General features: G+C 35.5%; 1 protein-coding gene across 8 annotated transcripts in view; it reads left to right on the plus strand.

Moving 5' to 3' along the window:
- NEK1 (NIMA related kinase 1) overlaps positions 1-23,245 on the plus strand; it is a 214,403-nt gene that overhangs the window by 77,829 nt on the left and 113,329 nt on the right. For all 8 annotated transcript variants that reach the window (XM_053901128.1, XM_053901131.1, XM_053901130.1 and 5 more), the window contains one exon: positions 16,580-16,682. In XM_053901128.1, coding sequence (XP_053757103.1) covers positions 16,580-16,682 — 103 coding nt within the window. The remainder of the gene's footprint in view (positions 1-16,579; positions 16,683-23,245) is intronic.

The raw sequence follows: 23,245 nt of genomic DNA on the forward strand, positions 1-23,245 counted from the left end.
AAGAAAATAGAGAAAACTATGTTATGTTTCTTCACACTGTTCATCTTCCACAATGTTTCTTGATTCTGCATACTTGGAATGACAAATTGCACTATGTTGGGCCATTTGCATCAAATTCCTATTATAACCTTGAAATGTTTGCGTATATTTGAGTTTCAAATTGTCTTAAATGGCTCTGTTTCTCAGTTGCCTTTTCCAATATACCACATCTTCCATTCAATCTTTGTTTTGCATTAGATATATTTTCACTATTTTAATTTTCAGTTTTTAAATAATTTGTGGTTATAAGATCATTTTTATTTCATTTGTGTCAACTCTGTTGGCTTAGTGGTATTCAGATAAATAGTATGCATTTTCTTATGTTGCATGAATTTATTGTTATTATTGATGGTAGGTATTATTGAACTCTTATTGTATATCAACTTGTATTTATTCATTACAGCAACCCTATGGATTAGTTATTATTCTTTTAGTAAAAATGAAGAAATTAGAATTTATAGAGATTTAAAACTTATGCATGGTCAGGCAGCTAGTAAGTGGTAGAGTTCGGATTTAAACTAAATCCATCTGACTGTAGAATTCTTCTTAAACACTCTGTTATGAAGATACTACTCACGATACTACTAGTGAATAAGGTAAAAAGTTATTGCTTTGGTTGGTTATAAAATTTTAAAATATTGGGTTAACATTAAAGATGATGCCAAGGATTGCATGAAGTTTCATATATACTCAGTGAATTTATTTTGGTTGTGTTTGAAGATATGGAAAACAGAAGAATTGGCAGACAACCAAAGATCATCAAGTATCATATAATTTTCAAAAAACATAGTCTATAAACTAGACCAGTTTTCTTCGTGTTGATCCCTGGCAAGGTTAAAAGTGATGCCTGCAAACATCTTAGGAGGAAGTAGCAATCACTTGGACAAAGTATAAATTCACACAGAATATATTATGTCAAATTTTTTTGTTTTGTTTTGTTTTTTAGAATTATAGGCTAGAACTTTAGTTCTCAAACTGTGTGGTGAGGCAAACTGGAGCATCATAGTGCCATGGATATTTTATAATTTTGAAGGGAAACACAACTACATCTGTTGGACAAAGCACAGACCACTACTCAAACAGTTTGGTAGTAATTAATTAGTAAATAGAACTACTAGGTATTTCTGTTGGTCTAGAAGCATTGTGAAAAAATTAGATACCTCGTAGAGTAGATAAACCAAAGCAATTTATTGTTGCCAGGGTGTCTCAATGTAGATAAGGTGAAGAAATAGAAATAAAGATTGTTAGGTGGATTAGTAACTGGTTAAAGAATTATATGCAGAGGCTGCCGGTTGGTATTTTCATGTCATCCAAATAAAATATGTAGAAGCTTGTCCTCCTCAAACTAATCTTCATTTTTAAGGGGTGCATTAAAAAACATTTAAAGGATACAGTCATCACATTTCCAGAAGATGTAAAGTGGAAAGAAATAGTAAATGTGTGGTACGATTGATTGATCAGGAAACAAAATAATCTCAGTAGACCATAGCTACTATGAACCTGAATTAGATATAATTTAACAGGAATAAATTTGATGAACTTTTGAGTCTGAAAAATTATCTGATCAAAAAATTTATACCTAGAAAAAAAAATTTATACCTAGAAAAGGTTTATAAATAGCACACATTGAGAGAAATTGAGCTAGTGACCCTTCCTTGGCCCCTGGATCAAATAATAGCCTTTAAATGGCCTACAAGGTCTCATAGAAGCCTGTATACTCCTTATTTTTGTGCTCCCTCTTTCTGTACTTCTGGGAGTGGAGAAGTAAAAGACATGTGTTTTCTCATCCTTGTTCCTTTGCATCTCCTGCTCCCTCTGCCTAGCATGACTTTGCCTCTGCCCATTTTGCCTGGTTAATGCCTATTCATTATTCTGGCTTTCGTTTAGACTGGCATTTATTTACTAGCTAAATAAAATAATAAAATAAAATAAAATAAAATAAAGGACCTGCTTGAGGAATTCTGCTACCTTTTAATTTTGCCAAGTTCATTTTAAAAAATTTATCAACCCTAATTCCATCCTTTGATAAAAGAATGGACATTTTGATGTGAAAAATGTAGATTGATGCCATCTTAGAATATAGATTATCCTTTTGGATTAAATAAATTTGGATTTGTAGAAAATATGTAGTTATTTCTTTATATTGTTGACAACTATTAAAAATTAGTGATAGAATACCACTGCTCAAAGAATGAACACTCGCTAGTCACAACTGCTGTTCTGAGCCTGAATTAGTTGGTCCTTTGGGGTGCTCTCACATCTTGACATATGCATCTGTATCGTAGAAATAAGCCTGTATGAAGAGGTCTCGAGGCTGAGTTGAGCATCTCCTCCCTTGGTCATTGCTTGGATAGTTGCAGGGGGAGCTTTTTGGGCATCCTTCATCTCTCTCACCATTACTTTTGCATCTAATACTATCATCTCAAGTTTTTTTTTTTATTTGTACATATTAATGCAATCGGGTCTCAACAAAACCTTGCCTTTGTCTCACAATAGGGTAGCTTTACAGCTCCCCCCCCTTTTTTTAGTGTGTTGATTTTACAGTTTAATACTGAGTTGTCCAATTTATTTCTTTTAATTTCAGATCCTGTAGAGGATATATTCACAATAGGTTAAATTAGGGGAAAAGAAGCAATTCTAAACATGTTTCAAAGATTTGCTTCTCTCTTGCAAACTCCTTGTAAATGAAAAAGAAAAATAATAGAAAAGCCTTCAAGCTGGTATAATTGTGCTATAAGAATTTAAATGCCCTTATTTTTGGGACACCTGGGTGGCTCAGTTGGTTGAGTGGCTGGCTCTTGATTTCAGCTCAGGTCATGATCTTGCAGTTTGTGAGATCAAGGCTTGCATCGAACTAGGGATTCTCCCTTTCTCTCTCCCCTCCCCTGCTCATGTGCTCTCTCTTTCAAAATAAATAAACTTAAAAAAACAAAGGCCGTTATCTTTTTTCTTTTTCTTTTTCTTTCTTTCTTTTTTCTTTTCTTTTCTTGTCTTTGCCCTTATCTTTTATAGCTAGTCATCATTGGTAAGGAGAAGATTTAACTACTGTGTGTGTGATATTCTCCTAATTCCATGCTTACTAATACCCAGTGTCTCATATTTACATATATATCCTATTACATGGATCAACAACTTTTACTCCTCCCTCATACTTAAGCTGTTGTCTTTGCCCCTCAATGTTTTGCTTTACTCAAAGGCATTTACTCCTTTTTTTCCTTGTTATCCTCAAGTCCCCCTTTAATACTGCTTCCTTTGCTTAGTTCAGAGCTGCTCACATATTTCCTGTTTTAAAAATACTAGAAGCTAACCATCTTGTCATATCCCTTTTGTAGGATTCTTAACCATTCATCCCTCTTTTCTCCCCTGTTTGCTCATGGGAAAAGGAAAGTCACAAGTGGCTTTTTTGTCTTGCCTTTCTGCTTGCCAAAGTGATACAGGTGTTTTGGAAAAACTGTGGAGTATATGAGGGTTTTAGGAAGCAGGAATGGAAATCACTACTCCTGTCTACAGAGGCAGTTACTGTGAAGACTTTGATCTTTTTTTCTTGCACTTTTTCTTCATATATTTTTCCTTAGTCACTGGAGATCAAGTCATATATACAAATTTGTATCTGGTGGGTTTTTTTTTTTAATCTAACATTTTTTACTATAACATTTTCCCATGCTGAAATCATTTGCAAGGGAATTTTGATGTCTGTAAGATTACAGTGCCTGAATTACCATAATTTATCCATCGTTTGTAATTTTTCACTTTTTTGGAATATTTTTTGCCAAACTTTATGTTTCTCATTTCTGTATAATAGAATCTTAGAAGGGCAGTTAGTGGGTTAAAGGAGTTGGTCAGTTATGTTCTTGGTAAAGATCCCAGAAATAAACATTAATACATTTATCAAATTTATTTAACTAAATACATTTATTAACTAAATATTATTAAATTTCTGGCTGGAAAAACTACCAATTTATGTTCATTCTAACAGTATATGACAGTGCCCCTTCCAGTACCAGTAGCTTTTTAAGAGCTGAAGTGTTTTTTTGTTTTGTTTTTTAATGTTTATTTATTTATTTTAGAGAGAGGAAGAGAGAGAGAGGAGCTCCAGTGAGCCAGTGGGGGAGGGGCAGAGAGCGAGAGGGAGAAAGAGAATCCCAAGCAGGATCTGTGCTGGCAGCACAGAGCCCGACACAGGACTCGAACTCAAGAACTGTGAGATTATGACCTGAGCCGAAACCAAGAGTCAGATGCTTAACCAACTGAGCCACCCAGGTGCCCCAAGAAGTTTTCTTTTTTAAATGTTTACTTTTGAGAGAGAGAGAGAGCACAAAGAGAGGAGGGACAGAGAGATAGAGGGACAGAGGATCAGAAGCATGCTCTGTGCTGACAGCAGAGAGCCCGACGCTGGGCTCAAACTCACAAATTTTGAGATCATGACCTGAGATGAAGTCAGACGCTCAACTGACTGAGCCACCCAGGCATGCCAAGACGTTTTTAAAATATATAAAATTAAAGTAGTAGAGGAGTTTAAGTTTTCACTGTATTCTATACTGGTTACACAAAAGGGTATTGACACACTAGATACCTATAAGAATAGTGATTTGTAAGGATAACGATAATAAAAATAGGAGCTAATATTTAATTGGACACTTCCTTCCAGGACCACTTTCAAGTAATTTACATATATAGTGAATTCTTATTACTTATGGATTGCGTGTTTGTGAATTAGACTACTTGCTAAAATTTATGCATAACCCCACAATCAATACTCCCAGTGCTTTCATGGTCATTCATGGACACGCACAGAACAGCAAAAAATTTGAGGCACCCAATGCACGTATTCCAAGTTGAGGTTGAAAAGACAATGTTCTGCTTTCTTGTTTCAGCACTCATACACAAATGTGTTTTTTGTGTTGTATTCACATTTTTTTTTTTTTTACACTTGTGTGCATATTCTTGGTGATTTCACTGTTTAAAATGGCCCTCAAACACAGTGTTGAAGTGTTGTCTGGTGTTCCTATGTGCAGAAAGGTTATGATGTGCCTTGTGGAGGAATTATTTGTGTCAAATGAGCTTTGCTCCAATGTGAGTTATAGTGTTATTGGCTGAGAATTCAGACTATATACATTGAATAAAGTATCTTTAAATAGAAACACACGTAAAACAATGTTATATATCAATCCATTGTCAAAGATGTTGTAATAAGAGGCTAGCAGGAACATAACCCTGTATTTCTCCTAGGGGATAATGATTCAGTATTCTCTAATTCAGTACTCATGGTGACTTTTTAGAACATAACTGCTATGAATAATGGCAAGTGCCTATGGTATTTACTTATTTATTTATCACCAATGCTATGGAGCAGGTATTATTTTTCTCCCTATTTTACAGATGGAAAAATTGAGGCACTGCATAAACAAATAATATGTTGGAGGCCACATAACTGTTTATTAGTAAAACTAGCATTTGAAAGTGAACAGTTTGTTTCCAGAGTTCACTCATTTAACTGTTGTGCCATGTTGACTTTAGTGAGGATTATTTATTAGGAAAATTAAAGGAGCTGGGAGAATCCAGCCACCATTAAAGAAAATATACTTAAAGGAGGAAGCTTGGAAGAATTGGATGGCTTTTCACGTAGAAGAAGAATCAGACTTATTTATATATTTCCACAGTGTAGAATTACTATGACTAGGAGAAGTAGAGAAACAGACTTTAGCTAATTATGAGGGCTGTTCAATGGGTGGACCATCATGCGATTTAATGAATGTCCTCAAGCTGAAACTATTAAACTAGAGCTTTGAATGGCCATGTGCCAGGTGTATCCAGGTGGGACTAGAGGAATGGTTTATTCAGCAAGAAGTTAGACTAGTTAATACTTAAGGTCTCCTCCAATTTAAATATTACGATTCTTTTGCCTTGTACTTTTTAGTGGTCATTGGCATTAAAGAACATTGTCAAAGCATCTGGTTTTATTAAAATTTGTATGTCATTGTTGTTCCTGGTCAGTTCTTTTCCCTAATTCAAACTAAATCAGCAAACTGAAATTTATGCACAACTAACTCTTTCACATTCTCTTTTTCTTATATTTTGCAATGCCCACATTTGCCTGCTCCTTTATGACTTCACTTATCTTTCCTCTTCCCTTCTTATCAGCAACTCTGGCCAGTCTGACTTTGCTTATATCTGTGTCTTATGTCTTAACATACCTCTTCAATTAGATTTTTTAAAAAAGACTTTATTTTAGAGCAATTTCAGGTTCACAGCAAAACTGAGGGAGAAGGTACAGAGATTTCCTATATATTATCCCTGTCCCCCCATATACATAGCCTTCCCCTTTATCACCATTCCCCCACCAGAGTGGTACATTTGTTGCAAAGGATGAACTTCCATTCATTTAACTTTTTAATATTAGAGTTTCAGCCATGTAAGACCATTTTATAAAACTATTGAGCGCCTCTTAACATTTGTGTTTTATAGATGCTTTTACTTTTCCAAGTCTTTTGCTCTCTATTGTATCATTTAATTTGAGTAAAGCTCACACCAATTCCGTTCCATCAGATAGACGTTATGCCACGGAACAGAGGAGGAAACTTAATGAATAAACCCCATATATTCTTTTCCTATCTCATTAACTCTGTGCCATCCTAGCTCTTCTACTTTAAACCACACTGACTCATTTTTTATTTCTCTGATTATTTCTTCTACCTAGATTGTTACATGTTTTTGTGTTATTATCGCCTCTTAAAATAATCACTGATAATCATCCTTCAAAAATTTTAAATACCTCTTACCTGTAAAAGATTTGAGCTGTGGGTGTGAAGTAACCTTGGCACTTATTCATGCCTTTGTATGAATAAGAAAAGGATGTACGTATAAGAAAAGGAAACGAAAAAACTTACTCCTTTTTTCCCTCCCCTCTTTTCAAGATGGAAAAAATGAGTTTGTCTTAGAATAATTACTTCCTTTGAACCCATTTTAATGTCTCTGCATTTTCCCAAATTCCTAGTTTATTACTATATAATTGTGGCTTATACAGTATTTATATTATCATTACTATTAATCTAGAATACTGTTTTACTTATTTTAGGCAGTATAATTTTGGAACTCAAAAGATAGAGTATTTGTCTAAAACAGTAAGTGTCTCTGAATTCTTAATAATGTTTAATGAACAAAATCACTATTAAATAAATTGACTATTTCTGACTTATCTCCATGAGTCTAGCACAAATAGTTTGTGTCCATAGTTTAGTATAGTTTTATTATTTTAGAGAGGAATATGAATATGAGTATGGATTTTTCTTTTGGTGTATATGAAGTAGTTAACAGAAATGCATGTGAAAAATTAAGACAGTTTGTAGGTTTTTAAGCATTATGAGGGGCTATAGAATCAATTAAACTAATTTTTGTCTTTTGTTATTCTTTTAATAAGGTTTATTGCTCTGATTTGTATATATCGAATCAACCTCGCATTTCTGGAATTCTGTTTTATACAGCTTTACATCTTCAAAGATCGACATAATATTGGCAAATAGTTGACAATAAGTATTTGTTTAATAAATGAGAGGGAAAAAAATAATGTTAAACAAAAATTACTGCACGTTGTAAGTTTGTGATGGAAGCAACGAGTAACGTAAACCTGCTTATTTAAACCAGCTCAGGAAAAGATTATTCGAGAAGCAAAACCTATAAATGATATAAATAAATACAACAGATAGTACTTTATATATGTACTATGAAAATCTGTAAATCAAAACTGTTATACATACGATCAGGTTTTAGTAAAATAATTCTAAGTATTAATATATGTCATTTGCAGGTTTAGACTGACACACATTGAACATGGTATCTTAGGATGGGAAATCAAACATGTTTTACTTCTACAAAGGTTTGAGATGTGGTCAGGATACATAGCAGTGAGATCAGCAATTTTACTTAATTGCAAGTGGTTGTGTAAGCTTCTAGGACTCCCCAAAAGAGCCTGGAAGACATACAGTTTCATATCACACATCTGAGTATCATATTCTCTTAAAGTTTATCCTCCCTTGTCGGACCCAGCCTTGTATAATGGGCCTGTAGCCGACTAGAATCAAGCCTTGCCTGGACATATGCAGGAGATATGTTGCATCCAGACTAGATAATAATCTTATAATTATACAGTGTATAATATGATGGCTAGAGTATAGCACATGTGTACTACAGAGGCATATACAAATTTCTCATTCATTATTCTTTTTTTTTTTAGTATTTTTTATTTTTATTTTTTAATTTACATCCAAATTAGCATACACTGCAATAATGATTTCAGGAGTAGATTCCAGTGATTGATCCCCTATGTATAGGGGATCAGTGCTCATTCCAGCAAGTATCTTTCTTAATGCCCCTTATCCATTTAGCTCATTCCCCCTCCCAAAACCCCTCCAGGAACCCTCTGTTTGTTCTCTGTATTTAAGAGTCTTTTATGTTTTGTCCCCTCCCTGTTTTTATATTATTTTTTGCTTCCCTTCCCTTATGTTCATCTGTTTTGTATCTTAAGTTCCTTATATGAGTGAAGTCATATGATATTTGTGTTTCTCTGATAAATTTTGCTTAGCATAATACCCTCCAGTTCTATCCACATAGTTGCAGATGGCAAGATTTCATTCTTTTTGATTGCCGAGTAATACTCCATTGTATATATACACCACATCTTCTTTTTATCCATTCATCCGTCAATGGACATTTGGACTCTTTCCATACTTTGGCTACTGTCGATAGCACTACTATAAATATTGGGGTGCATGTGTCCCATTGAAACAGCATACCTGTATCCCTTGGATAAATACCTTGTAGTGCAGTTGCTGGGTCATAGGATAGTTCTATTTTTAATTTTTTGAGGAACCTCCATACTGTTTTCCAGAGTGGCTGCACCTGTTTGCATTCCCATTGGCAGTGCAAAAGAGATCCTCTTTCTTCGCATCCTCGCCAACATCTGTCATTGCCTGAGTTGTTAATGTTGGCCAATCTGACAGGTGTGAGGTGGTATTTCATGGTGGTTTTGATTTATACTTCCTTGATGATGAGTGACATTGAGCATTTTTTCATTTGTCTATTAGCCACCTGGATGTCTTCTTTGGAGAAGTGTCTATTCATGTCTATTGCCCATTTCTTCACTGGATCATTTGTTTTTTGGATGTTGAATTTGATAAGTTCTTTATAGATTTTGGATACCAACCCTTTATCTGATATGTCATTTGCAAATATCTTCTCCCATTCCGTTGGTTGCCTTTTAGTTTTGCTGATTGTTTCCTTCACTGTGCAGAAGGTTTTTATTTTGATGAGGCCCCGATAGTTCATTTTTGCTTTTGTTTCCGTTGCCTCTAGAGTCATGTCAAGTGTTACTGTGGCCGAGGTCAGAGACGTTTTTGTCTGCTTTCTTTTCTAGGATATTGGTGGCTTTCTGTCTTACATTTAGGTCTTTCATCCATTTTGAGTTTATTTTTGTGTATGATGTAAGAAAGTGGTCCAAGTTCATTCTTCTGCCTGTTGCTGTCTAGTTTTCCCAGCACCATTTGCTGAAGAGACTGTCTTTATTCCATTGGGTACTCTTTCCTGCTTTGTCAAAGATTAGTTGGCCATAAGTTTGTGGGTCTGTTTCTGGGTTCTCTATTCTGTTCCACTGATCTGAGTGTTTGTTTTTTGCCAGCACCATACTGTCTTGATGATTAAACCTTAGTAATACATCTTGAAGTCCGAGTCTATGATGTCTCCAGCTTTGGTTTTCTTTTTCAGTATTGCTTTGGCTATTCGGGGTCTTTTCTGGGTCCATACAAATTTTAGCGTTGTTTGTTCTGCTCTCTGAAGAATGCTAGTGTTATTTTGATAGGGATTGCATTGAATTAACAGATTCCTTTGGGTAGTATTGGCATTTTAACAATGTTTGTTCTTCCAATCCAGGAACATGGAATATTTTTCCATTTTTTTCCTGTGTTCTTTAAATTCTTTCATAAGCTTTTGATAGATTTTTCACCTTTTTGGATATGTTTATTCCTAGGTATTTTATGGGTTTTGGTGCAATTGTAAATGGGATTGATTCCTTGATTTCTCTTTCTGTTGCTTCATTATTGGTATATAGGAATGCAACTGATTTCTGTGAATTGATTTTATATCCTGCGACTTTGCTGAATTCATGGATCAGTTCTAGCAGTTTTTTGGTAGAATCTTTTGGGTTTTCCGTATAGACTATCATGTCCTCTGCAAAGTGTGAAAGTTTGATTTCTTCCTGGCCGATTTGGGTGCCTTTAATTCCTTTGTGTTGTCTGACTGCTGAGGCTAAGACTTCCAATACTATGTTGAATAACAGTGGTGAGAGTGGATATCCCTGTCGTGTTCCTGACTGTAGGGGGTAAGCTCTTAGTTTTTCTCCATTGAGGATGATATTAGCGATGGGTCTTTCATATATGGCTTTTATGATCTTGAGGTATGATCCTTGTATCCCTATTTTCTTGAGGGTTTTTATCAAGAAAGGATGCTGTATTTTGTCAAATGCTGTCTCTGCATCTGTTGAGAGGATCATGTGGTTCTTGTCGTTTCTTTTATTGATATGATGTGTCACATTGATTGTTTTGCAGATATTGAGCCAGTCCTGCATCCCAGGTATAAATCCCACTTGGTCATGGTAAATAATTTTTTTAATGTATTGTTGGATCGGTTGACTAGTATCTTGTTGAGGATTTTTTGCATCCGTGTTCATCAGGGAAATTTGTCCGTAGTTCTCCTTTTTAGTGGGGTGGGGTCTTCGTCTGGTTTTGGAATAAAGGTAATGCTGGCTTCATGGAAAGAGTGTGGAAGTTTTCCTTCCATTTCTATTTTTTGGAACAGCTTCAAGAGAATAGGTGTTAACTCTTCCTTAAATGTTTGGTAGAATTCCCCTGGAAAGCCATCTGACCTTGGACTCTTGTTTTTTGGGAGATTTTTGATTACTAATTCTATTTCTTTACTGGTTATGGGTCTGCTCAGATGTTCTATTTCGCTACTGTATATGTTTCTAGGAATTTGTCCATTTCTTCCAGATTGCCTATTTTATTGGCATATAATTGCTTATAATATTCTCTTACTATTTGTATTTCTGCTGTGTTGGTTGTGATCTCTCCTGTTTCATTCTTGATTTTATGTATTTGGGTCCTTTCCTTTTTCTTTTTGATAAAACTGGTGAGGGGGTTATCAATTTTGTTAATTCTTTCAAAGAAACAGCTCCTGGTTTCATTGATCTGTTTTACTTGGGGTTTTTTTGCGGGGGGAGGAGGTTCAGTAGCATTGATTTCTTCTGTAATATTTATTATTTCCTGTCTTCTGCTGGTTTTGGAATTTATTTTTTCTTTTTTCCATCTCTGTAAGGTGGAAGGTTGGGTTGTGTATCTGAGACCTTTCTTCCTTCTTTAGTAAGGCCTGGATTGCTATATTCTTCCCTCTTATGACTCCTTTGCTGCATCCCAGAGGTTTGGGGCTGCGGTCTTATCATTTTCATTGGCTTCCTTGTACTTTTTAATTTCCTTTTTAACTTCTTGGTTAGCCCATTCATTCTTGAATAGGATGTTCTTTAGTCTCCAAGTATTTGTTATTTTTCCAAATTTTTTTTATGGTTGATTTTGAGTTTCATGGTGTTGTGGTCTGAAAATATGCACGATATGATCTTGATCTTTTTTTACTTGTTGAGGGCTGATTTATGTCCCAGTATGTGATCTATTCTGGAGAGTGTTCCATGTGCACTCGAGAAGAATGTGTATTCTGCTGCTTTAGGATGAAATGTTCTGAATATATCTGTTAAGTCCATCTGGTCCAGTGTGTCATTCAAAGCTATTGTTTCCTTGTTGATTTTCTGTTTAGATGATCTGTCCATTGTTGTAAGTAGGGTGTTGAAGTCCCCTAATATTATGGTGTTATCAATGAGTTTCTTTATGTTTGTGATTAAATGATTTATATATTTCGGTGCTCTCATGTTTGGAGCATAATTGTTTATAATTATTAGATCTTCTTGGTGAATAGACCCCTTAATTATGATATACGGCCCTTCTTCATCTCTTGTTATAGTGTTTATTTTCAAATCTATATTGTCTGATATAAGTATGGCTACTCTGGCTTTCTCTTGATGTCCATTAACATGATGGATGGTTCTCTATCCCCTTACTTTTAATCTGAAGGTGTCTTTAAGTTTAAAATGGGTCTCTTGTAAACAGCATTTAGATGGATCTTGTTTTCTTATCCATTTCTATTACTCTGTGTCTTTTGATTGGAGTGGTTAGTCCATTGATGTTTTGAGTGAGTATTGAAAAATATAAATTTATTGCCATTATATTGCCTCTAGGGTTGGAGTTTCTGTTGTTGTTCTCTGGTCTTTTCTCATCTTTGTCGCCTTTGGTCTATTTTTTCTGTTTTTTAATCTTTTCTTCCCTCAGAGAGTCCCCCTTAAAATTTCTTGCAGGGCTGGTTTAGTGATCATGAACTCCTTTAGTTTTTGTTTGTCTGGGAAACTTTTTATCTCTCCTATTTTTAATGACAGTCTTGCTGGATAAAGAATTCTTGGCTGCATATTTTTCCAATTCAGCACACTGAATATATCCTGCCACTCCTTTCTGGCCTGCCAAGTTTCTATGGATAGGTCTGCTGCAAACCTGATCTGTCTTCCCTTGTAGGTTAAGGACTTTTTTTTTTCCTTTGCTGGTTTCAGGAATCTTTCCTTGCCTGAGTATTTGGTGAATTTGACTATGATACGCCTTATTGATGGTTGGTTTTTGTTGAATCTATTGGGAATCCTCTGTGCTTCTTGGATTTTGATGTCTGTGTCTTTTCCCAGGTTAGGAAAATTTTCTGCTCTGATTTGCTCACATAAGCTTTGAGACCCCTATGATTCTGATGTTAATTCCTTTTTAGTGAGTCACTAAGTTATCTAATTCTTATATCCTGCTCTTTTGCCTTAGTCTCCCTCTTTTTTTCTGCTTCATTATTCTCCATAAGTTTGTCCTCTATATTGCTGATTTGCTGCTCTGCTTCATCCATTATTGCTGCCACTGCATACATTCGAGAACAGCTCAGTTATAGCATTTTTGATTTCATCCCGACTAGCTTTTCCTTCTTTTACCTCCACAGAAAGGGATTCTAATCTATTTTCAACCCCAGCTAGTATTCTTACGATTGTGATTCTAAATTCTTGTTCAGATTCTAAATTCTAAATTCTATCTTGCTTGTGTCTGTGTTGACTAAGTACCTGGCTGTTATTTCTTCCTGTTCTTTCTTTTGGGGTGAATTCCTTTGTTTTGTCGTTTTGAAGGAAGAAAAGGAATTAATAAAGTAAAAAAAATAAAAATTAAAAAATTAAAAACAACACACAAAAAATCAAATAAAGGATGCCAGATCCTAGGTGTGTTTTGGTCTGGTTGTTGAAAGAAGCTTGATAGACTAGAGAAAAAAGGGAATGAAAAGAAAAAAAAGAAAAAAGGAAAACATTAGAAAATTTGAGAAAATGAATACAGTAAAATAGAATAAAAGGAGATGACAATAAAATAGTTTTAAAAATTTACAAAAAAGTGAAAAATACAGCAGAAAATATTTAAAGAACAATCTTTTTATGTAAAAATGGAAAAAAGAATTAATTTTTTTTCTGTCTTTATTCAAGAATAAAGAAAGAAAAAGGAAACAAAAATTGAATAGATGGACCGGTGAACAGAATGAGATATGATTGAAATTACCTACAGTTTCCCCTAGGAGTCAAACTATGAAGCACTTTACAGTCCATAAACTAAGCAGGTGGAGAGACTTATGGTGTTCTTCAAGACTTGTGGTTGGCCCAGTTCGGGGTGGGGGGAGGCTTAGTTTAATGGCTCCATTCTCCACTAGATGGCACTGCTTAGCTTACTGGGGTGGATTGTTGTGGCGCATATAGGTGTGTATGTTCATGCGTGGGAGGAGTGAAAATGATGTCACCCAGGTACCCAGTGTCTAGTTTCAGAAGTCTGTGCTGCCCTCAACCAGCACCCCTCCTTTGTCTCTGGCTTCCGTCCACTCCCCACTTCTACACTGTCCGTGACCAAGCCATCAGGCTGCCAGGTGGCACCTCCCTCCTGAGTTTTATCTCAGATGGGGCTGTGTTTACCAACACTTTACTTCTGAGGGACTGCAGCCTTGACCTGCTCAGACCCTCTGGGGGTGGGTCTTGCCCAGCAATGGCCAGATGCCAGCTGCACCAAGGAACATTCGTGCAACCGTGCTACTGCCAATATTCAGAGACTGAAGCCAGGCACTAGCCTGCCCCAGAAAAAGTTTCTGTGATCATGTGGCAGCAGCATTTCAGGGATTATGGCAAATCACAACACACATCTGGTGCCAGGCTTTACCCCCAACGTCCTTGTTCCAAAATCAGTGAATGTGGCTGATCTCTGGGGTCTGTTGGGACTCTTTCCTGTCAGATGTCCACACAGCCTCTACCAAATGTTGTTTCATCAGGGGAACCACCTCTCCCCGTGTTACCTGAGGACCCCTGGGACTTGTCACTTTGCTCCTGGGGATTCACCCTTCCTACCAGAGCACTGCCAGGTATCGAGCTGTGGTGTTTTAGACTCTGTGCTCCCCTGTTTAGAGAGTGTTAATGGAATTTAAACCCTCTCCTCTCTCCTTTCTCCTTTCTCCTTTCTCCTTTCTCCCTGTTTTGTTCAGTCCCTTGCAGCTGTTTCCTCTCTTCCTCTTTCTCTCCAACTGCTTTTGTTGGGGGATGCTTTTCCGGTACTCTTCCCCCCATCTCTGTCCTCTCTCCACAAGCAAAGACAGCTCCCTGCCCTCCACAGCTTCTCTCTCCCCCAGTTCACCTCTCCATGCTGCATACCTGCTGAGTTCTGTGGTTCAAGTTGTGCAGCTTGTTGTGTTAATCCTCAATCAGTTTTCTAGGTGTGCAGGATAGTTTAGTGTTGGTCTGGCTGCATTTCAGGGAAGAGAGATGCAAAAAAAACCTTCCATTTTGTTTCGCCATCTTGGCCCCCTTCTCTCATTCATTATTCTTAATCTACTCAATCTACCAGGGGTTATGTAAAGTACATTTCTGAATTTGATGATGTGACACTAGATTAAGAGTTAGCTACCTACACATACCTGACAGTCATAATAAAAGGCTCTTAACCAGCTATGGAGATTATCTAATCCTATAAAATTCCAGTGATGGGAATCAGAAAGTGTTTAAGCCTATTGGAAGACAGAAAGTGCATTATTTCCTGTATTTCTCACAGCATAACTTAGTTATGGTCTTGAAGAAAGGCTGTAGGAAGTTTGTGTGCCTTAGTAGCCAAAATTTGAGTAGAGGCACAGCCAGTCCACTTGCTCATCTTTCTGACTCACCTCCAAAATTAACTGCAGTTGATACTATGCTACGAGTTCTCTGATTATTGGAGCTGGGTTTTATTCATTTTTCTATCTCTCAAAATATACAACAGGCATAATATGTAAAAGGCACTGTATATATTAGGTACAGAATAACAGGGACAACGTATATTAGATGTTCAATAAATGGTTGTTACTTGTAGTTTTTATTTGTAGCCTAAGCTTAAGACGTTTACATTCTTTAATAATTGTCAGAGAAAGATACAGTAATATAACCTATCCATTTTACTTTTTAATATTCAAGGAATTCAGACATTGCTTTTTGTTTTTGAAAGCTCACACAAACTTTTTATTCCTTTCATTTTTGAAATTTCTGCTATGCTGCTTTAATTTTACTTCAATATTGTTGAAAGAAGGTTTTTAGATATATTTGATACAGAATTCTGAAAAAAGCTTAACTACTGGAAAATATTGAGATTCTCCTATAATGAAGTATAATCTAAAATAATTTTATATGTAGAATAAATAAATATAAGAGAAACCTTGGTAAGATTTGGAGTAGTAGAATAGATTTTACTTTTATTTAAAATAGTAAAGAACAGGGCACCTGGGTGGCTCATTCAGTTGGCTGCTCCTGGTTTCTGCTCAGGTCATGATTTCATAGTTTTGTGAGTTCGAGTCCCACATTGGACTCTGTGTTGGCAGCACGGAGCCTCTTTGGGATTCTCTCTCCCCTGCCTCTCTGCCCCTCCCCAACTTGCACTCTCTCTCAAATGATCTTAAAAAACAATTTTAAAATAAGTAGTAAAGAAAGTGGCACCTGGGTTGCTCCGTTGGTTTAGTATCCCACTCTTGATTTCCGCTCAGGTCATGATCTTACAGTTTTGAGATGGAGCCCCGTGTCAGGCTCTGTGTGGGCATGGAGTCTACTTAAGATTCTCTTTGCCTCTCTCTCTGCCCCTTACTTATTTGCAGTCATGCATGCATGTATTCTCTCTCTCAAAAAGAAAACAAATAAAAGAATAGTAAAGAACGTGATTTAGGTAGTGAATACTAATATATATGTAGCTATTTCTTCATTAAGAAGGTTTTATTTCACATCAGTCTTCATATTCTGCAACAAAGAAAACAATTTGAATAAGTCTAATTTTTAACTTTTTGAAATATTTAATGTTCAGAATTTCTGATTTTGTTATTTGTCTGAATTATTTAGGCAAAAAGGGCAACTAGCTGTGGAAAGAGCTAAACAAGTGGAAGAGTTCCTACAGCGAAAACGGGAAGCACGGCAAAATAAAGCTCGAGCCGAAGGGCATATGGTATGATTTTTTTTTTTTTTTGAGATTTTGAGCATATTAATATTCAGAGTGAAGTTCTGGAAAAAGGTAGGTATAAATGAATTATGTTTCTTTACAAACATTTAAACATTTACTGAATAAAAAGTTGTGACATATCTTCTCTTCTGCCTTGTCTTTTATACCAAGGTGAAATTCTGTTGATGGTTTGCTTAATTAGGAGTAAGTTTACAGCTCTATCTTTGTTTAAAAAGGGTAGAAGTAGACATAGCAACCCAGATATTTATATTAAAACAAATGAGTTTTTACATTGCTGCCTTTGTTTTTCATACATGCTTTTGGTTTTAAATACTTTTAGGTAGCAAAGAATTGTAAAAGAAAAATGGGAAACCTTCAGATAAATATAACTACATATCTTTTCAAAAGCACATTAGAAGCAAAAGTATATTAAAACCTCCAATTATTCCAGCTAACTAAATTAAGTCACATATCCAAGAAGATATTAATGGTTTTTAGATAATTATTTTAGTACTTAAAACTTAATAGTTTTGACTTGTAGAGGTATACAAATGCCTTTTGACCTTTTGTCCACAGAATAACTGATGATTGTTTCTATCAGCTCACCACACCATGAGGCATCCTGCTAACCTAGGAAATAAGTCAGTGATATGGTAGTATATTTTGATTAGATTTATAACTTAGAGTAGATCCTAACTGGTATCGATGTGAGTTAATTAATGTAGTTATTTCAAATTTTAGCAGTTTTTTTCTTTGCAATGTCATTGAAAGATACTTAGATGTTTTAATGGTTACCCTTTATATTTTTAACACATGAGTTTGTTTTTTGATTTTGGAATTAATTTGTGCTTGTATCCCTCCTGTAGATAGTAGAAGAGAACCTCCTGTGTTTTCTCTTACCCCATATCTCCAAAGTTAATAGCATCTGGAATTTTAGTTACAGATTTTAATTTGAAATATTTTAAAACAATTATTAGACTTATCAAGATTTATATATTTCTTTCCTTATCACTGTTCCTTATATTCTATTCTGCTCTCACTTTGTCTTTATGGTAGAGAATATTCTCTGGCAATTCTCTTGGACAGAAACTTCCCAAGATTTCTTGGGAAATGTCTTTATTTTGTCCTTTTGCTTGAATAATTTGTAGTGGTGGTTATTTGGTGAATTTGATTACCATTTGTATGTCTGAAAAAAATATTTTGCCTTCATTTTTGAGAAATATTTTTGGTGAGTATAATATAGGTTGAAAATTTTTTCTTTCAGAACTTTAAAGATGATTCTCCAGTTATCTTCTGGCATGCCTGTTTCTGACAAGAAGTTTGCTGTCATTCTTATCTTTTTCCTGTATATGTAATGTATCTTTTTTCTCCACTGACTTTTAACATTTTATCACTGGAAGCAATTTTTTTTAATGTTTATTTTTTTATTTTTGAGAGACACAGCATGAGTGGGGAAAGGGCAGAAGGAGAGGGACAGAGGATCTGAAGTGGGCTCTGTGCTCAGAGCAGAGAGCCCAATGCGGGACTCGAACTCAATGAACTACAAGATCATGACCTGAGCTAAAGTAGGACCCTTAACCGACTGAGCCACCCAGGCATCCCCACTAGAAGCACTTTGATTACAATGTAGTTTGGTGTAGTTTTCTTCATGTTTATTTTGTTGGGATTCTTTGAGCTTCTTGGATCTGCGAATTTATAATTTTCATCAAATTTGGAAAAATTTTATGTATTATTTATTGAAAACTTTTCTTCTGTTCTCTCTCTTTGATTCCAGGATTCTCATTACCCATCCACTAGACTGTGTGATGTTCTCTCCACATCCCTCTGTTCATTTTTTTTCACTCTTTTTTCTACTTTTCATTTTGGATAGTTTTTCTTTCTATACCTTCAGCCTTCAGGTTCATTAATATTTTCTTCTGCTTTGTCTAATCTATTAATCTCATCCAGACATTGTATTTTTTTCATCTCAGAAATTTTTTTCATCTTGTATTTTTTAATTTACAGTTTATTTGGGTCATTTCTATACTTTCTGCGTCTCTCCCTATAGTATTTATGCTTTTCTCTACATTCTTAAATTTGAACATAGTTAGAGGCACCTGGGTGACTCAGTTGGTTGAGCGTCCGAGTTTGGCTCAAGTCATGATCTTGAGGTTCATGAGTTCATGAACCTGTTCACGACAGTTCACGAGTTCACGACAGCTTGGAGCCTGGAGCCTGCTTTGGATTCTGCATCTCCCTCTCTCTCTGTCCCTTCCCCTCTTGTGCTCTCTCTCTCAAAATAAACATTAAAAATAAAAATTTGAACATAGTTATAATAGATGTTTTAATGACCTTTTGTAATAATTCTGTTATTTTTGTCATTTTTGGTTGATTTTTATCCTCACTGGAATCTTCTTTTCCTGCTTTTTCATACACCCGGTAATTTGTGATTGGATGCCCAGCATTGTGTATTTTATCTTGGATTTCTTTGTATTTAAATATGTTGGGGCTTTATTCTAGGATGCAGTTAAGCTACTTAGAAACGATTTGAGTCTTTCAAGGCTTGCTTTTAAAATCTACTAGGCAGGTCCAGAACAGCCTTAAGTCTAGAACTAATTTGGCCCCATTTCTTCAAATACTGCTGCTTCTCCTTTTTCTCTTTAAGAGAACTCATATTAGATGGTTAGCTTGGAAGTTTCATCAAAGGTCCCTTTTTCTGTGTTTCTTTTTTATCCTTTTTATCCCTTTCTCTCTTATTATTGTGTTTTAGAAGTATTCCTAGGCTTAAATTTCAGCTCACTAACATATTCTTTTGTTTTGTCTACTCTGCTGTTCAGCCCATCTAATGAATTTCTTTTCATTTAGAAATTTATGTTTTCATGTCCATGAATTCTAATTTGTTTTCCCCTAAATCTCGTTAATTATATTCTCATTTTTCTGATAATACTATAGTCATTGATTAGTCTTTTTTTTTTTTTTTCTTAGTGTGCTATTGGCCTTCTTACCTTGGTTTCTTCTGTTTTTAACTTCTCTATTTCACAGTGTCAGCATTTATCAGATGTTTGGTGTTCACGACACTGTGTTCATATTTGGGAGTATCTCTTATTGCTCCTAACCTTTGAGTGGCCCCCTGGTGAGATGGGAGAGTGCTACTGTCTTCTGTGCAGTTTTCAGTGAGAGTAGAGAATGGATGGGACATATTGATATTCTGCAGACAAATACCTTGGCAGTTTATTTTCTGGGCTTAGGAGACTCTCATTCTTCTTCGTTATAACCAGTCACCCAGAGGATTGGCCTGACCTTTACCTCTAAGCCCTCTCTGATCACTCCTATCTGAAGGTAACTAACTGTGCTTTCTGGCTTTTGGAGATGAATAATACGATGGAAGTAATACTCTTACTGTAACCACTGTCTTTTCCTAGACCTTTTCATATTCTTAGCTTCCAGAAAGTCTTAGGGCATGCTTCATGTTGCTCATACCTTCTGTGGTAGTATTCTTTCTGACATGCTTTTGCTAATGAAGTTTCTCACTTAAAACTGATTTTCTGGACTTTTCTTTATCTCTGGATTCCTTCTGTTCTTGGGACTACTAAGAGTTTTGCTGGTTTTTGAGCACTGATGTCTATTCACTTAAAACAACAACTTTATTGTAGTATTTTGCAAGAAGGGAAGCTATAGAGTCATTTTGCCATCTTGCAATCAGAATTTAGTATTTTTGTTTTAATTTTTAAAAAGCTTAAAAAAAACTTAGAGATCAGCAGTGCATTTTGACAGGGATTTTTATATGATCTTTCAAGATTCACTTTGTTACTCTATATAGAATTTCTTCATTCCCTTGATGGCTAAATGTATACATAAAACTTTACCTTAGAAAGATGCAGATAAGAGTAAAAAAAAATTTTTTTTAGTTGGGTGTGTGCAGTATATATTAAGTTTTTTTTCTATCTGCTAATTTAACAACAAGGCAGTTTGTTAAACACTTTGGAGGTAGTAGGTTAATTAATTAAACGTTGCTTAATTAAAGCTTCATCAGACATAGTTTGTCTCTAGAGTAATTTATAATCTTAATATTGAATAAGAATACATACACTAGTAATGTGAGGCAGTGAGTAGAAGTGAGAGCTGAAATTAACTGTGGGGAGTCTTCATAGATGTTAAGTTTGAAATTAGAACTTTTTTATGATGAGATAGAGATACTATTTAAAATTGGTCTCTCTGTGTTTTCTGTTGCTGTGTAAGAAATTAACATAAACTTAGTGGCTTAAAGCAACACAGATTTATTACAGTTTCTGTGGGTAAAAAATCTGGCATGTTTTAACTGGATCCTCTGCTTATGGTCTCGTAAAGCTAAAATCATGGTGTCAGCCAGCTGTGTCCTCATCTGAGGCTCAAGTAGGGTAAGACCTTCTTCACTGCTTAGAGTGTTGGTAGAATTCACTTTCTTGCTGCTATAGTACTGAGATCTTCATTGTTTGACTAGCTTTTGACAAGGGATCAATAATTCTAAGAGATCACTGTCAGGTCTTTGCCATGTGGCCCCCTTCATCTCAGCAACAGATGACTTCTTGTGCATCAAACCCCTCTCATGTTTCAAATTCCTGACTGCCCCTTTTGCAGCCAGCTTGAGAACATTTTGATTTTAAAGAGTTCATGAGATATCACCTCACACCTGTCAAGAAAAATGCCTAGTACCAAAAAGATATGAAATAGCAAGTGTTGGTGAGGATGTGGAGGAAAGGGGCCCCTTGTGCACTGTTGTAATGTGAATTGGTGCAGCCACTGTGGAAAATAGTATGGAAGTTCCTCATAAAATTAAAAACAGAAATACCAGCTGGCTTAGCAATTCCATTTCTAGTTATTTACCCAAAATAAACAAAAAGAGTAATTCAAGAAGATATATGCCCCTATGTTCATTGCAGCATTATTTACAATACCCAAGATATTGAAGCAACCTAAGTGTCCATTGATACACACACACACACACACACACACACACACACACACACACACAAGAATATTACTCAGCCATGAAAAAGAATGAATCTTCCCATATGGGACAACATGGGTGAACCTAGAAGATGTTATGCTAAGTGAAATAAGTCAGAGAACGACAATATACTGTATGATTTCACTTATGAAATCTAAAAAACAAAATACATGAACAAACAAAACAAAATAGAAACAGACTCATAAATACAGAAAACAAATTGGTGATTGCCAGAGGGGCAAAGAGTGAGAGAATGGGCAAAATAGGTGAAGGGGATTAAGTGGTATAGACTTCCAGTTATAAAATAAGAAGTGATGGGGATGTAAAGTATAGCATAGGGAATATAGTCAGTTATGTTGTAATAAGTTGTATAGTGACAGATGATAACTAGACTTACTGTGGGATCATTTTGTAATGCACATAAATGCTGAGTCACTCTGTATACACCTGAAACTAATATAATATTGTGTGTCAACCATAGTTGAATTTTAAAGAAATAAATAGCTCACGAGTATCTCCCGTCAGTGAATAAATATGTAAACAAACAAATAAATAAATAAATGGCTCATGTGATTTGGTCAGGCTCACTGCATAATGTCATTTATTTATTTATTTATTCATTTATTTATAACGTTTATTCATTTTTGAGAGACAAAGCATGAGTGAGGGACAGGCAGAGAGAGGAGGAGGCACAAAATCTGAAGTAGGCTCCTGACTCTGAGCTGTCAGTACAGAGCCCAGTGAAGGGCTCGAACTCACTGACTGTGAGGTCATGACCTGAGCTTAACCGACTCAGCCACCCAGGCGCCCCACTTTAAAAAAAAATTTTTTTTTTAACGTAATGTCTCTATTTTAATGTCAGTCATCTCATTTAACATAACCCAATCATGGAGATAGAACCCATCCTATATAAAGTCCTGGGGATTATGTAGCATTTGTGAGTCTGGTGGAGCAGCAAGGAATTAATAAGAAACCTTGGAGCTTCTCTCTCTCTCTCTGCCTCCCTCCCTGCCTTCCTTCCTGAAAAATAATAAAAGCTTAATTAAAAAAAAAAAAGAAAAGAAAAACTTTAGAGCTTTTAAAATTCTGCCTACCATACTCTTCTTTGCCTGTTATTTTAGAGATTACGTCTTGGGACAGTAGACTAGGCTAGGTGAAGGAAGCTCCTTTTAAAAGCTGTCTTTATCAACATGCTTGATAGAACTTTATACCCAGGTCTTCAAATAAAGAACTTTTTAAAGATAGGTTTTATTAAGATATAATTTAAATACAATGAAATTCACCACTGTTGAATGTATATCACAGTGAGTATTGAGAAATGCATATAGTCATATTACTACTGCCACAAGCATGGTATAGCAGTATTCCAGCATCACTTAAGTTTTATCACCTCACCATAAGAAAAACAAAATTTGTAACTGTGTAAGATGATTCACGTTAACTAAACTTACTGTAATAATTATTTTTCATATGTATGTATATATATGAAGTCATTATGTTGTACACCTTAAATTAGTACAATATTAATTGGCACTTATATCTCAATAAAACTTGGGGGAGGGTTTTCTTGTGTCCCTTTGCAGTCAATCTACCAGAAGCTATA

Source organism: Panthera pardus, unplaced genomic scaffold, assembly GCF_024362965.1.
Source record: "Panthera pardus isolate Hobbes unplaced genomic scaffold, ASM2436296v1 HiC_scaffold_13, whole genome shotgun sequence".
Classification (NCBI taxonomy): Eukaryota; Metazoa; Chordata; class Mammalia; order Carnivora; family Felidae; genus Panthera; species Panthera pardus.